This window comes from Candoia aspera, chromosome 11 (assembly GCF_035149785.1).
Source record: "Candoia aspera isolate rCanAsp1 chromosome 11, rCanAsp1.hap2, whole genome shotgun sequence".
NCBI classification, from domain to species: domain Eukaryota; kingdom Metazoa; phylum Chordata; class Lepidosauria; order Squamata; family Boidae; genus Candoia; species Candoia aspera.
Window position 1 is genome coordinate 18,579,008 of NC_086163.1, and position 16,946 is coordinate 18,595,953.

At 40.1% G+C, this 16,946-nt stretch overlaps 1 protein-coding gene across 1 annotated transcript in view; it reads left to right on the top strand.

Annotated features, from left to right (window-relative positions):
- The first annotated feature begins 4,175 nt into the window (after positions 1 to 4,175).
- ADCY7 (adenylate cyclase 7) overlaps positions 4,176 to 16,946 on the top strand; it is a 39,881-nt gene continuing 27,110 nt past the window's right edge. Inside the window, exons 1-8 of the mRNA XM_063312744.1 lie at positions 4,176 to 4,719; positions 5,877 to 6,080; positions 6,525 to 6,692; positions 11,662 to 11,811; positions 12,472 to 12,617; positions 12,774 to 12,885; positions 13,261 to 13,388; positions 15,417 to 15,575. Coding sequence (XP_063168814.1) covers positions 4,549 to 4,719; positions 5,877 to 6,080; positions 6,525 to 6,692; positions 11,662 to 11,811; positions 12,472 to 12,617; positions 12,774 to 12,885; positions 13,261 to 13,388; positions 15,417 to 15,575 — 1,238 coding nt within the window. The 5' untranslated portion in view covers positions 4,176 to 4,548. The remainder of the gene's footprint in view (positions 4,720 to 5,876; positions 6,081 to 6,524; positions 6,693 to 11,661; positions 11,812 to 12,471; positions 12,618 to 12,773; positions 12,886 to 13,260; positions 13,389 to 15,416; positions 15,576 to 16,946) is intronic.

Sequence of the window (16,946 nt, forward strand, 5' to 3'; positions counted from 1 at the left end):
ATTTAGATTTAATAAGTGACATACATAATCTGCAGGAAGTCTCCCTTGAAAATTCTTAAGGATCAATAAATCCTTATAGTTTGGCTGAAGTTATTTTGAATTTCTGCATCCTCAGTCTTGCTGCTTGATAACCTTAGCTTTTCCTAGACCAAAAGTTCGGAGGGAAAAAACCACAAGATACCAATTCTCTTGTAGGGTTGCACTTCAAATAAAACCATATTATGAATTGTTTGTGTTGTGCTTTAATCTCCTGTGCAAACCTAGCCTACTTTTTATTTACTTGGTTTTGTACCATGCTTACTCATCCACCCTTATTTTGGTAATTTTGTGGGGGGTTTTTTAGGCCCTGGCTAGCTCATAAGGGACGCGGTGGCGCTGCGGGTTAAACCGCTGAGCTGTCGATCGGAAGGTCGGTGGTTCGAAACCGCGCGGCGGGGTGAGCTCCCGTTGTTAATCCCAGCTCCTGCTCACCTAGCAGTTCGAAAACATGCAAATGTGAGTAGATCAATAGGTACCGCTTCGGCGGGAAGGTAACGGCGTTCCGAGTCATCATGCTGGCCACATGACCCGGAAGTGTCTATGACAACGCCGGCTCCAAGGCTTAGAAACGGAGATGAGCACCGCCCCCTAGAGTCGGATTCGACTGGACTTTATGTCAAGGGAAACCTTTACCTTTACCTAGCTCATAATCATCTTTGCTCACTTCCCTTTTTCAGATGTTCTGACTGTGAAAACTTGATGTTGTATGTAGTACTTCCATTTGTACTCAAAGAACATTTGGGACTTCCATTTGTTTCCTTATGGGGTATGTAAACAGGTGCTAAAGGAAACATTTGCCATTTCCAGGGGCCTAGTGCCTCTGTCCAAGGTGCTGACAGGTGTTCTTGCATTTGACATCTTGTCAACATTCACTCCTGGTCTTGAAGATATTGGTTCTTTAAGTGGCAAATAAGTGATCGATGGAGAGGGCAGATTGGGAGAGTTATGTAAAGAGATCACCATGGGTCAAATTCAGCATGAGTCATGGCAAAGCTGGTTACCTAGGCTGGGGGAAGGGAAATATTTGGTGTGAAAAATGGAGTGATATGTGGAGATTAAACTAAACACCTGCAGAGAGCTTTATTTTATGTGACATCTTTAAGGCTGCCCAGGATTGGATATGTGTTGTGAGGCAAGAGAACATTGTGTTTATCTTTATATTCCCAGTCTCAGTAGAAGATGACAGAAAGGTGATTATTTCCTATGATTTCATTATTTTTGAACAATTAATTGCAAGAAAATGTATAGATCACAGTTATTGACTGGTTGACACAACATGATAAATTGGAGTTGGATAGTTTGTGGTTCAGTGTGTTGTGGGAACTTCGTCTTTGTTCAAGTATGTTAGGGAAACTGAGCACATTTTTGAAGCCGCTATATGATGTACTTGTTTTAACCTTGTTTAAATGTGCCATGTTATATGAACTCTATAATCACATTCGATTAAACCAGGGTTGAGGTTTAGTACATTGTGTGAACTAGCATTGAGTATTACAGTGAAAGAAAAGGTTTTTTTTTTCTCTGTAAGACCTCATACAGGCAAAGCTCACTGTTTGGGGTTAGAAAGGTAAGCAGCTAAAACTGTATTTGCTTTCTGTTTTAGAAAAAGATTGCATTAAAAATAATTGCAAACAAGCTGTCAACATATTTCTCCACTTTTTGAGGTTGACAAAACAGGCACTGTTGTATTTAAAAAACAATAGAGCTTCCGTCAGTTAAAAATATTCTTGAAAAAACTTCCATAAACTATGAAAGTGACAACTGCATTTATAAAAGGGGATTGAAAAATCTGTCTGCTTAAATGTTGGATTGGGTAGGAAGGCAGAATTTGTGCACTGTGGTTTGTTTGATTTTGGCTTAGTAGGTGTAACCCAGCCAGGTTAGTTGGAAAGCCATGGTCGGTTTGGTGCGCTATGTGAACCCAGCTGCTATGGATTGTTCCACAGATAATGGTTAAAACTAGGGACTAGTGCAGAGATGCTTTATCAGAGGCCCCATGACCAAATAATGCTCCCGAAAGCATGGGGAGATACTATGTTAAAGATAAGGTAATGTTTCTCTTCAACTAAGCTCAACTTCTGGTGTCTGTATGGACACGTCTATGGTGCTCTTTTGGCAACAGTACAGAAGTAGTTGCCATTACCTTCTTCCAATATGTTATTTTGACTTCTCAGTCTCTTCTACAGTGTGGGATTTCCTATAGGCTCCTATCTAAGTACTAACCAGGTCTGATCCTGTTTAACTTTTGAAGATCAACCAAGAGGAGCTAGATATTGCCACCTTTACTTAACTCTATTTAAGTTAAGATAAATCAAGATTTACATTGTATCCTTGCCTATCCTGCCCTGTGCATCTTTTAAAAGCCATGTGTGGCCCACAGCCCCCATCCAGACAGTGCAATACAATTTACTATGATGCATAAGACCAATCAGTGAATTGTTTTTCCCTATGCTAAAGTGCTGGAGCCCCCAGGGAGAAATGCAAGAAGTCTTTGCCTTTCATCTTCTCAATTTGATGCTGACAGTGAGCTGTTGATAACTAAAATGAGATACTGCATGAAGATCAAGGCTTTTAATGCTGAAGGTCAGAAAGGTTTTGCTTTTAATCAAATGTCAGAACATCTCACTAACTTGGGTTACTCCCTGTACAGGTTGCTCTAGTCTTACTTGGCTATAAATAGCTGTGTGGGCTTCTGTAGTTAGTCAGGGAGGTCAAGAAGCTATTTCCAGCTAGAACACTTCTGTTCCAAAGAGTTTCCTCATTTGTTTCAATGGACGAAGGCTTTATCTGCATAGGCTCCTTGTATATATGGAATGGCTCTCTTCTTTGAAATCAATGCCAAGGACCCACCCAGGGTACTATGAGTATTCATGCACACTTATCTATATGGGAGTAGGTTTGGAGTCTTTGATCAAACAATGAGATCAGCAAAATGTCTTGGGATGGGTTTGCACATTGTGCTAAACTGTAGTTCCTTTAATTGGGGTTTATTGAATCAACCATAATTGGTAGGTTCACCCAACAGAAGCTCAAACGAGCTACATTATGGCTACAGTGGCTGCTCCTTATGCAGCATGGCGATTTGATGTCCAAAAGAAATGTATAAGAGTTACGGACTTTACTCAGCATTTCCCCAAATCTTGTTGGATGCAAATTAGAATTCTGGATCCTTGCAGTCCCTGTGTTGCTGGTTTAATTTTGAACGTTAAATATTCAGTTCAGCCTTGAGTAGTAATGGGGCTCATTATAATTTAAATAACTGTTTTATTATTGGCTTTCCTTGCCGGTTGTTCTGATGGTCCTCTGATTTGAGTCAAGTGGTTCTGGGGGGATAGATACTTAATCCTAGCCCTCAGATGCTGCCTTCAGCCAACTCATGTTCTAGTCACTTTTTCTCACATTTCATTGACTTCCACAAAAAAAACTCTCCTGCAGATATAGTGGATATATTTATCACTGCTGGAAATCATTGGTTGTAACTAAAATGAAGGGCGGGTGCCATTGCAGAGAAGGCTCGCCTCCTGGACCCCGCTAGATGAAATTCCTTTACTAATGGGGTCCGTAGCATGCCCTCCCTGCCTGACCGGGTGGGGCGGGTCAATGTTATGGGGATGAGACGGTCCCTCAGGTACCCTGGCCCCATGCCATGTAGGGCTTTAAAGGTGATAACCAACACCTTGAATTGGACCCGGAAGCAAACTGGTACCCAATGCAGCTCGTGTAACAGTGGTTGGTAAATGCAAGGTTATTATAGGATTTCTACACTCTTTTTAATGTACCGAGTGGCAATGGTAGAATGTATGTTTTTTTTAACATAGGGAAAGAAAAAGTTAATCTATCAAAATGCTGTAGTTTACCATGCAACTATTATTAATCATTGTTTTTTTTAATAACAAAGAAAATGTAATATCTATGCATTGTGATTTATTCAGAGTCAGTTTTGAATTGAGGGGCTTATAAATTTATATAATAAATATATAATCTTGGAAAATACAGATTGTTTCCCTCATGGTGCTAAACAATTACTGTTCTGTGAAAGAACATGTGCTTCTTTTTAAGCAAAGGCACACCTGCTTTTTGGGGAAATAAAAAAACCCTTCTGTCTCTTTTAATTTGCAGCTCGTCCCTCAAAGCACTCTTCCCAGGGGATTGCTGACAGGCTGGGAAAGACGCTCAAATGAACACGGCAAAATTGCAGGAGCCTGCCTTCCGTTTCACAAATGACAATTGTGTCTAGAAAAAGATGCACCAACCTCTCCGTGGGTAGCACATGGCTTTGGAGTGGAGAAGGCGGAGGAGGCGGGGCCATCTTTTTAGACTGATGCTGAGATCTGAAGGGCTTAATCCTTATAAGAAGAGATGCTAACTCAGAACTCAAGTTTCCTGATGTGGCCAACTGAGGGTGATCTGACGGCTACCTGAGTGTGAGGAGTGCTTGCTGCTTGGAATCACTCAGATCAGTCTTTGCTTTCCATGTGAAGAGAGACATAGAGACTGTCTGGAATTAAAATGCCAGCTAAAGGCAAGTACTTTTTTAACGAAAGCGAAGGTTGCAAGTTAACAGATCCTTTATATGAGAAGTACCTTTATGCAAGTCAACAACACCCACTGCTCTTCTTCCTGCTCTTCATTGTGGTTGCATATTGCTCAACACTTATCATAGTCTTCGTCTGTTATCATGTGAGTATATGCTATTCTTGGTTTTTGTACTCTGAATAAGACTGGAGGGTCTAATTTCATATGTCGGAACCAGTGTATGAATGCAAACTTGGCCATCATTTTAAAATTCATCGTGCTTTGCATTTTTCAGAGCAGGTTGCTCCCCACCTCCAGCAAGTTAGGGAAAAAGCTGGTTAAAAAAAAAGCACAGAAGTTGATGGAAACAGTTTAGAGAAATGCATAATATTATGGGGAACTCTTGGTAAAATGTATGCACTTTAGGCAAAATCGCAAATAAGAATGCTGAAGTTTAGAGAAATGGAAACACATTTTAGCACAAGCTTGAAAGAACCCCCCTCAAGTTCAAAGAAAGTTTTGGATGCTTTCTTCTACAATTCATATCTGTACACATTCACAAAAGGTTATATTTCTAGAGAAATGGAAGTAAATGTAGAATCTGTTAAACGCTTCACCAAGTGCTCTGTAGCTTAAAGGAATCCTAGAACTTAATCTTAAATGTAATAGGAATGCCTTATTAATGCCAGATTATGATTGCTTCAAACGAGACTTTAGATCTAATGTTATAATTTTTGAAATTCTACTGTTATGCTGGCATTGGCACTGAGATCGAATGCAGTTTTTTTATGTATGAAGATCTAGGCTTTTAAGAACAAACTACCTGGATTAACGTTTTCTAGCCCAGCCAGATATCGGAAGGAGAAAATAAGTGTGATAACACTTTTTTGCTACTTGTGTTTCTCTGCTCTGTTTCTAAAAGTTGAGGACCAGAGATAAGGGATGTGCCAGACGTACAGTTCTGAAGATGGGACCCCACAAACTATTTCCTTTTTCTGGAAATTTACCAGATCACCTCAGGACAGCTGTTCCCAGAAGAAAAACAGAACATTTTGATATTTTCTATATCTCCAGTTAAAAGGATCTGATCGCAGATGGGGGGAAAGACCTTCCTAAGGGATTGAGAGAGCAGTTGCTTGTCTGAATAGTCCCATAGATGTGATTAGACTAAGCCAGGTTTCTTATGTTCCATTATGCACTGGCTTTTGAGGTGGTGATTATTTAAAAATACAGACAGCAGCAAAACCATATCGTGAAATTAAAATAGGAATGCACACATGCAGCGTCTGATGGGCTAACTAACTTTGCTTTACTTTTAACAGGACCCACATAAATACCTTGGCTTTGTTGTTACAGTGAGCATCGCTCTTGTCATTTTCATCATCATGTATGTTTTAGTTTATATTGAATATTACTTCTGGTGCCAGCTAAAGCTCTTTGCAGTTGTGATCTGGATCAGCTTGCTAGCCATAGGATACGTGTCCATTTTCGACAAGGAAGACCATGCACTTGCTGGATGGGAACAGGTATTTCCGTCACGTGGTTAGGGTGCCATCCTTCCACCAGAATGGGGCTGCCTGTGCTCCCCCAGCACCCCTTTTATGACCGTCATTCAGTCTACCCTGATAGCATTGCCAAAATGAAGCAGGAAAGATGCCCGTTTTTGATGACGTAATTTTTCCTCTTTCTTTAAAAGATAAAATGGGGGTCGTAGGGTAATTCTTTTACCTCTTAATTCCCTTGCCCAAACACTTGTCCTCTGCTCATTCTGGTGGCAGTGAGTTATCCTAGTTTCCGTCCTCTCTGAATATCCTAGAAGATCATTTATTAGAGTAAAAGAAAGAGACGTTGGCTCTGTTACGCAAGAGTGAAAAAAAAAGTCTTAGCAGGGGATATGCCAATCTTTCTTCCTCCTGGTTCCTGCTACTTGAGACTCTTCTCTATTAACCTTCTCCTTGTTTTTCTTCCAGGTACCATTTTTTCTGTTCATCATCTTCACAACGTATACCATGTTGCCCTTGGCCATGAGAGATGCTGTCATTGTCAGCTCCATTTCTGCCCTCTCTCATATTATAGTCCTCAGCATTGCGGCAGCAGAATACAACCCCAAACAGGATCAACATACCTTACTCCTTCAGGTAAGTCAGCTTGGGGAAACTGAGGCACAGGACCACCTGTGTTCCCTGGAACATTTTGGGGAGGATCCTTTGATCACAATTACCTAAAAATCAGGCATGATTTCCTGCCAGTTTGAGGCAGCAAACTTAAGAAAGCTAAAGTGTAAATTCTTGAAGGGGTTTCAGATAGGTTTAAAAAGCAAAGCAAATCTGTTTGACCTCACCAATATAAGAAAAATCGGAAAATGATGGTCCCCTGCGTGCTTGTTATAGTTCCCCCAGTGAGCATCGTTTTACAAGCTGCGTTCTTTTCTGTGGGAGGAAAGGAAATGAAAGAATTCTTCTATTAGAAAGGTATTATAAATTATATAAGCATTTATATTAGCAATGTTTTCTTCTTTAAAATTAGCTAGCTTGTTGGTCCTATATTCATTTTATTGACTACTTGTTCAAATATCAGATACTTATTTACACATTCAGGCATGTTTAACTTTTATATATGTGTGCATGCATAATATGTATGTATATGTGTAAATATATATTTTCTGCTTGTTGAATTGCAGTGACTATTTACTTTAAGGGGAAAGGTAGTGAGATAAGAGGGATCTTGAATTCATCTGGAGTTTTGATTCACATCAAAACAATATACTAGCTGTTGGGTGAACCACACAGTTCTTCTCAGATATTTTTCATAAGGTTGTGCTAAATTCCAGAAGGAATATTTGATTTTTCATGAAAGGGGTGGGTATAATCATTCCTAAAATTACTTGAAGGGTTATAAAGGGAAATACTCTAGTTTTTGTAAATGTGGAGACTATGATCTGCCAATGTATTTTTGCAATTGTTTGGCAGGCCCTGGTTGTCTAGACAATCCCTTTTTCAAATCTGATAAACAGCTCAGCAAAACCACTTAGAATCCACACAGTTGAGATGTGTGTCATGTTTTGGAGAGTGAGGTAATGCATTTCCTTCCCACAAATGAATGCTTTGGACATGATTGAGGCAACCCTTTTGTTGACACTTTGCTCCCTTTTTGGCAAATCTACTGAATTTTGAGGAGTGGTGCATTTTCATGCCACCTTCTCATTTTTGAAGCACTTGCTTACTTTCAGTCAGGAAAGGGGTTTGGTTTGACTCTTAGCCAGAAAGCAAAGCAAAGCAAAAGAAAACCTCAGATGGATTCCCTTTCCTACTTCAAACGAGCAAACAATAACTTCAGTATGAATGAAGATATTTAGATAGTGAAATTCCTGCATGATAGAAGAGATGAGTTGAAATGGAGAGAATATTTGGACTGCAAAGAAGCAGGTTTAGCAGGAGACCTTGGACCGACTCTCCTGAAACTTTTTTTCCTTAAAATTAAATGTAGTGACTGGGTATGTTTGCTTTCATTCCTCAAATAGGGCAGGTATTTGAAATGAGAGTTTAAGACCATGGCTTAGTCTGAATGTGACAACTGTGGCTTCCTAGTTCGGCCAAAAGAAGAAACTACATTTACATAATGACTTGTATGTGTGCTAGATGCAAAAGGTGGAGAAGTTGTGCTGCATGCAAGGGTGAAAAAGGCTGGTTTTTATCTCAGGGATATAAAGCTGAGATATGACCTTGAAATCTGCTAGGTTTTTTTCACCTCTAATGAAGGCCTGGCTCTTTTAGAAGTGGCAGGAAGACTATGCTGTTAATATGTACCATATGTATCCTCTTACGTGGAAAACTGTGTGTAGGAAACCAAACTAAAATTTAGTTGCTATAGTCACTGAGGTTTGTTGACCATGATTTATGGCTTAGCTGTTGTAGAAACCAACAATTTCTGGCTTATTAAATCACTGTGGTGTAGCACAACGTGTGATCTTTGTCACTGTGTGAAATGACCTGCATTAACAAATGAGCCCACTTACCTGTCATGGCTTTTGAAGTTAATCTGGTTATGGATGAGTTTCAGAGTTTGGGGAATGTGCTTGTTTCTCTTAAAACGAAATAAATTTCAAATGTTATATGCAGGTATTTGTTTGTAAAAGTTTGTGCTTTCTTTCCCCAGTCTATTGTACAGCCATTTGGAGATTTAGGGGAAAGTTCAGCTCAAATAAAATAAAAACAGGGAATTTAATTTAGTGCCTCTTCCAATCTTCCTACAAAATCCAAATCATTTGTTCCCCTAAAAGGAAGGCCAGGTTCAAAGTAGAGAGCTTCAAATTTCTGAAGGTGATTTCAAGGTGAGTTGACCCATCTGTCAGGGAGAAAGGGCACAAAACCTAATTGTGACAACTGTAAAACCCATCATCCCTGGAATTGCAAGCTAATCTGGAGGGAAATGAATTCCTGATCTTATAATAGGCCAGTTAAGTGCTGGCAAAACTGAGAATTATCTAGTTGGCAGGGTTTTTTTCAACTCCATTGACTGTTGTGGTCTCCTAAGTCTGAACACAGTCAATCTACTCAAATATGGCCAACATCGACAGGCAGCAGCTTGAAACCCGGACCACTGGTGTGCAAAGTAGGTCCTCTGCAACTGAACTGTAGCCCTTTTCCACCTCTCCTTAGCCACCCTAAGTCATTTTGAGGCCATTTCATTCCAAACAAGGGGAGTTGTTCTAGCTGGGCACTCTTCTTAAAGAGAACTTGCTATTAATCTATGAGCAGCTGTTATGCCCCCAAATAATTGCTTCCCTGCTTTTTGACTCTCCTGAATTGGAAATTGGTCATTTTCTATTTCCTTGTTGGTTCATTCTCCCTTTAAAGCAAGTTCATGAAAGGAAAGAAAAACAACCTCGAATTATTAAAACAGGTAATTTCCTTTTCCATCTTAGCATATTGTACACACTGGATCTTCATCAGAAAGTGCACACTTGATGGGCTCATTTCCTTAAGGGTAGGATTGCTGCCTCAGTTGGCTCATATTGATTATTAAATCATATATTTTTAAAAGCAATGATTCTGTCTTCTAACACTTTGCTGGAACACAAATACCTTGCTTCTACATTCACAATTTTTTCCCCCTCAGTTACCTTCAACTGAGCAAACAGTCTCTTTTCATTTTTTTGGCATTTATTTCTTGTAGTAGATATTTTAAAGAACAGATTCAAGCAGAAAAGAAGTCAGAAAAGCAAATAGAGAAGAACATTACAAGCAATATAAGATTAAATAAAGCTTTTGAAATAACATTGGATTAGTGCTGCATATTAAGTTATCTTACATTATTTTAAGGCCGCAGAACATTTTTAAAGATCAAGTTGATATTCAGTAATTAAAAACAGCCAGTATAATATGAATCATAAATCGGAATAAAGGATTAACAAAGGTTTCTGTCTATATCTAAGAATTCTATTGTTATTTAACACATCAAACAAAAAACATATTAAAGCCTTATGCTAAGAGAAAGCCATACTTTAGACAGTGCAAATCTGGACGTAGAATTGTAATCCATAAATGGTTTCTAAGTTGAATTTAATTCTGTATCAGACTTGATTTTCAAGTACAGGGTTATTTTTGACATTGATCTCCCATAGCTTGGCTTGATATTCTAGTATATAGGGAATTATACATAATTTCCAATAAAAAGCATAAATTGTCCCAGCATCTGTTATCATATACAAAGCCCATTTGGTATATTTTGTGACAATATGAGGTTTATTAATATCTAACAGAAAAACAGCTGGCTGGAAATAGAATTCAACCTTTACAATATGTTTCATTCTATAATAAATTGTCTCCTAGAACTGTTAAACTTTACACCATTGCCACCAGATATGAAAGAATGGTACGATCTCATTATTACATTTCTTAGCATTAATGAGTTACCTATTTTAGTGATCAGTACTGGAGTAACAAGCCAATGTAAAACATCTTGTGCCAGTTTTCTCTGAGATATCACTATACATTTAATATTTGTCTTCCCTCGAAATATAGAGAGCAATGCTGGAACAGATGAAGATGATCTGTTATTTAAAAGTACCTTAAAGATGATGATCAGATTAGACTAAGTGTTTCCTTAATTGTAGGGTTTTCGATGGCTGGAGTAAAAACATTCGCTCTTCCAAATTCTTCAGAATTGTGATTGGTGGCACCATTAGTGAGCAAGTGGTAGAGTTCATTTTTTTCTTCCACGCTTCCCTCCTAAAGCAAATCAAAGTATGTTGCTTTTGGGGCCATGGTTAAACTGTGGCAGAATTCAAACATTCCGTTAACCCATCAGTCGGTTTGCGTGACTTTGGCTAACTGTGCTGTGTGAACCTGGGCATTACGGCTTCTAAAGCAGTGGTTGCGACATAGCACAGTTGTCCTCTACCTGGGCCCTTTCCAGTGTTGTGTGTGGGGAATTACAACATCAATTGTCAGGCTATTTAAGAAATTCTGGGAAGGGAAGTCGTTGTTTGTTTGTTTATTACCTCTGAAGAGCACCCAACTGATGTAGGTGAAGCACCCTCTGGATGAGGACTGTATTTTATTTAATAAATTATGATGAATCAAACCAAGGCTTCATGTGGCTGAGTTGAAAGGTCTACTCTCCCTCTCAGCTTTTCCAAGGGTTTGAAGACACTCTTTTTAAAATGAGCCCTTACTTGTTGATCTTAATTGTTTATAGTATTTCAGGCCATCACTTTCATCTGAATCTTTTACTGTGGACTACTGATGGAGCTTGGTATTGGTAGGACAAGTTTAATAAATGAATGAAGCATTTTTGGCAAGTTTGTTAAAAAAGCAATTGAGTAGGAGATGCTAGGAGACCTTCTCTGGAAAAAGCATTGGGGATTGATGGGGTAAGACAAGTAAGATAGGATTTCCCATTACAAAATTGGAAAAAGAAAGGATGTTTTTGTTTTGCTGTGTTCAATTATTATTTATGATGCCGTTTGCTTTTAGCATAGCATTTTGTGCAGATTGGGCTATTACGACTTGTTCGGTAAGATGTGGTTGGAAAGAATCGTTACTGAACGTAGCCTGCTGCAAAAGTATCAGATCGTAAATGTATGGCTTTCTTTCATTTCCTCAGGTTGTTGCTAATGCCTTCATTTTCCTATGTGGCAATTTGCTGGGGGCATATCACAAGCATCAGATGCAAGATGCCTCATGGGATCTGTATCGCTATACATTAAAATGCATCCAAGTCCAAATGAAACTAAAAATTGAAAAGAGACAGCAAGTAAGTGGGATATCAAACAATAAAATAAAGCATGCTTTCCTGTATAGTTAATTATTAAGTTTAGAAAGCGCAGCGCGTAACTCATTTGTTTTTACTCTTGTTTTTATATCTATTGATCAAGAGTAATGATATATTTACATATTGGATTTTATATTGTATGTTTGTTGTTTTAACTGATTATTTATCGTAAACCGCCCAGAGTCCCCTGATGGGAGGAGATGGGCAGGGACAAATGTAATGTAATCAATCAATCAATCAATCAATTAATTAATTAATTCCAGGCTAGTAAACCATATTGCTGCTTTATTGGTAGCCATTAAAATGAAACCCAGAAATATTCGTGAATATTATTCCAGAATAATTCCAGAATAGCCCAGGAACGTCCCTGGACAAAATGACTATAAGCAGAGCATTTGCAAATGAATGTATGTTGCTTTGCACAGATTTACAGATGTTCAAGTTGAATCACCAATATGTGATGGGAGCACTAAATTAGCAAACAAGCATCGCATGGCCCAATTAATGAGCTGCAGTGCCGTGGGGGAGGGCTTTGCGCTTACTAGTTCAATTATTGTTCCCTCCCCCTCCCTATGTTGATTTGAATGCCTTGGTGATGCCACTCTTGCTTTGAACTATTCCAACCTTCCTCTTTTCTCCCAGGAAAGCTTGCTTCTGTCAATCCTGCCAGCTCATATATCCATGGGAATGAAACTTGCCATCATAGAGCGTCTAAAAGAAACCAGCGATATGAAAAAGCATGATAATAATTTCCACAGCCTGTATGTGAAACGGCACCAGAATGTCAGGTAAATCTTTGTGCTGCCTAGAACCCCTTTTTCTGTGGGCCGTATCTTAGAGAGGACGTCACGTCCTTGATGTTTCTCTTGAGGGATCACAACTTTTTCAAATTGGACTCAGCTTAGAGCAGTCTCAGGCCATATGATGTTCTGTCCTTTCTCTAGTATCCTGTACGCAGACATTGTAGGATTCACTCGCCTGGCAAGTGACTGTTCTCCCAAGGAGTTGGTGGTGATGCTAAATGAACTCTTTGGAAAATTTGATCAAATTGCAAAGGTGAGTAAACTCCTCCAGGGTTAAACTTTATGCCGTTTTGAAGCATAAAGTTAAATACACCTATCTAAATAATGATCGATTCATCTGTCCTTGCTCTGAGGTAGTAAGACATAACAAAGAAGTTGAGGATTGATGCTGTCCCATGCCTGGCTTCATAATTTTGTCAACAGTGGTTTGTTGGGTAGCCTGTTGTGTGAATGAAGCCATCCTGGCTGGCATTTTTTGGAAGGCAAAAGTGCTGCTTCAGATGAAGAGATGACGGCTGGTCTCTTTTCTCTGCAGAGGAAAGCCTATAATTGCACGGCTTAGGACAGATGCCGGTTAATTCGTATTTACAATGCTTGATGACTCACGTGGTATTTTTTTGTTTTGCAGGAAAATGAATGTATGAGGATAAAAATTTTGGGAGACTGTTATTACTGTGTCTCAGGCTTACCTGTGTCCTTGCCGGTCCATGCCAAAAACTGTGTGAAAATGGGCCTTGACATGTGTGAAGCAATAAAGTATGTACTTTAAAAAGTTAGTTAAAAAGTTAGGGAGTGGTGATGCAGGAATGTATAACATAGCAGCACAATAATGTGCTCATAATCTTCTGAAAGCGGAAGAAGTCTTGCTGCACTTTTGTATTTATTGCTGTGTTAGATATTCCCATATTAAAAAGAAGGGGGGATGCATTTAGTTTACAGTGATTTAAACTTTCACGGATTAGAGCATACGCGCGTCTCATTTTCAATGTACCACTAGATCCACTAGATTGTTTTTGCTCCAGCGAGTTGGCACAGCCTCCCCCCTGGAATTTGTGTAGCGTTAGGCTTGCCTTTCCCTGGATCTGTTCAACTTTATCTGCTAAAATCCTAAGCCATCGGCGGAGTGGGTTCAGAACTTGGTTTAATTGTCACTAATAATGTTATTTTATTTATTTATTTATTTATTTATTTATTTTTCAAATTTCTATCACCGCCCATCTCTCCCGAAAAGGGGACTCTAATTGACAAACCATCCCTCTTCAGAGTGCCAATGTAGACTTGCCCAGCTGGCTGCTCTGTTGAAACAAAATTCCTTAAGGGTCTCTCTGCAAAGTCTAGAACACCATTAGATGTATTCCTGGGTGTGCTGACATGGTCAACAGCTCAGAGAGGTTGTTGCCTGGCTGTGGGTTTTTTTCCCCTCTCTGTCGCCTTTACCTTTTTTTCTTGCCTTTATTTCCAAGTGAGTGGCAACAAGAAGAAGAAGAAATATGGCAGCATGTGCCTAACTTACTCCCTCCTCTAGGCTGCTGTGCAGATTGAGTCTGAGAGCAAGTGTGAGAGTTAGACACCAAGTTCAAGCTCAAGATCTCTCGTCCCACCTTAGGAACCAAACCACATGGGTGACCTTGGGCCAGTCCCTCTCTCTCAGCCCTAGGAAGCAGGCAATGGCAAACCACTTCTGAAAAACCATGCCAAGAAAACTGCAGAGATGTGTCCAGGCAGTCTCCAGGAAGCAACATTGACTCAAAGGCACGAGAAGAACAACAACAATAAGAGCTAGAGGAGTGTTCAGTTGTGCGAGACTCTACAGACTGAAGTGTTGCAGTCCAGAGTCTGTTTCTTATTTTAGGAAGAATTGACCCTAATAGTTGACCCAGGATGTCCACTGTGCTTAATAGCTTAGTATAGAGAAGTACAGAGATGTCCTTGAAGAAGGAATTCAACCACCATTAGATAAACACCAGCTTAGCCCTGGAGGGGAAGAAAGGGTGAGAAAGAAACTCAAGATCGCCCCACCTTGATTCTGTTTGGCATACGAGGGAGGAGAGAGAATTTCTCTCAGGTTTTCAAGATTCTGTTGTTATATACCCTGCAACAATACAGCAGAGTTACAGTAGTTCTTGTCTGTTTCCTGAGCTTGCCTACCTCAAAGGGCTGACAATTAAGAGAGAGGTTATATGGTGCCTGTTTGGTCCAAAGTACTATGGCCCCTCACTTCTCTGTCTGGTTTTCTGCCTGCATCTGATTCTAAATGAGAACTAGAGGTTTTTTAGAGAGTGTCTAAGAGGATTACCTCTTAATTATAAAGGAAAAATGGCAAATGATGTGCTTGTTGTATAATGGAACGTTAGATGTTAACATAATCTTTCTTTCCAAAAAGGCCTCTTAGCTCCCATAACCATTCTTAAAAAATAAAAATGGTGGATACTTGCAACTCACTGCTTTATTCAGAAGTGAGAAAAATAGACGAGACTAAATGTGATGTGGTGGGGAACAATTTCTTCCAGGATGCCTTCCAGACATGGCACCTGTTTTGTGCAAGCGCTCATAACATGTTCTCATAATGCCAAACCAAGCTGCCATTCCCAAAAGTTCATCTCTCTGGCTTCATAGGTGATCCCAAACCCACATTTTCCCCAACCCAACAACAACATTCTTTCACAACAATGAGGAAGAATTGAAATATCAGTATGACCATTAAGCGTAGAGATGGGAAAATCAAGTGTCTTTCCATTTTGTCTTCCAAATTGGAGACGTTATCTTTTTTTTTCTTTTTTGCAGACAAGTTAGGGAAGCTACAGGAGTGGACATCAACATGAGAGTTGGCATTCATTCTGGAAACGTACTTTGTGGAGTGATTGGACTCCGGAAATGGCAGTATGATGTCTGGTCTCACGATGTCTCCTTGGCCAACCGAATGGAATCTGCAGGCATTCCTGGGTAAGCAATTAAGGGTCACATGAAATAATTCCAACCAGTGCTGTTGTGATGGCAGATAGTGGAAATGTTGACTGGTTTTGCAGCTGAGGTTTATTTAGTTGGGCTTAGTCCAAGGATGCAGAACATTTGAGGGATAATCTGACCTTTCAGTCAGCCACAAGAATCTACAATGACACTAGAGCAAGAGTCAGGATCAGACATTTTTGGGGGTTTTTTGTGTGTGTGTGTGTGTTTGGGAATCAAAACACCCTTAACTCTTTCCCCTAGTGCAAAAATAGCTCCAACTTTGCCATCAATCTTCAGTGCCAAATTCTAGCATTGGATGTTTGGCCATTTTTCCTGGTTTCTATGTGTGAGAATAGAATCGGGCTTTGGGAGGTAAACCACTTTTATTCCAATCCTTAATTTTGTATGAAAACTAGGGAGAAAGAGCCAAACTGCCCATTTTCAGGCTGCAGATTCTCCACCCTGGGTGAGTCTGTTGGGTGAACCCAGGACTGCAACTAGGGTCTGTGTCACCCGGGGCAAACATGGATTCCGCACCCATTTTGGCGCCCCCCCAGCGCTCATTTTGGTGCCCCCCCAGCACAGTGCCCGGGGCACATGCCCCACTTGCCCCCCCCCCAGTTGCGGCCCTGGGTGAATCCCCTCCCCTGGATGTGATTTCTAAACCAGGTTTTAATGCTTTAGTGTATTGTGGAGTTTGCACAACATGGTAAGCAATTTATAAGCCATTTGATTGCATTCAGATTCCTTCCTTCCTTCCTTCCCTCCCTCCCTCCCTCCCTCCCTCCCTCCCTCCCTCCCTCCCTCTTCTGTCTTAGTGAATTCTCAGCTTAGGTTTCCAGACGTGCTGCTGCCATTCACCACCTGCTAAAAATCACAATTGTCTCCAAAATGTACTCAGAGTTGCTAATCTTGGTTCTGGATAATAAGATGAATGTGTTTACTGTGGAAGGTGTGGAAAGCTGCAAAATTTTTCCTGGATCTGCAGAACCATCTCCATCCTTGCCGACAGGATTTTAGCCTCTCAAAGAGGCAGCAAGGAAGTTTATTTTTAGTCACTTTTATAGCACCAGATGGATTGATTATTCTTTCCGGTACATGAGCTTATCTGTTTGCTTGATAGTCCTAGAAGTGCGACATCATCCTCTTTGTGTACCTGGACACCTGCTTTATAGTTGCCATGGCTCAGTGTGTGTGCTTTTGGAAAGAAATGCACTTTAGCTTCAGAACATAAACGCAGAATAAAGTCTTCCACCCCAAGGCTTTCCCTGGAGTTACAATCCCACCTGTGCCAACGTCTTGCTTGTTCAGGATGACACCAGAGGACTGTGAAGTCAGAACATGCCCATTTAAGTGAGCAAACGC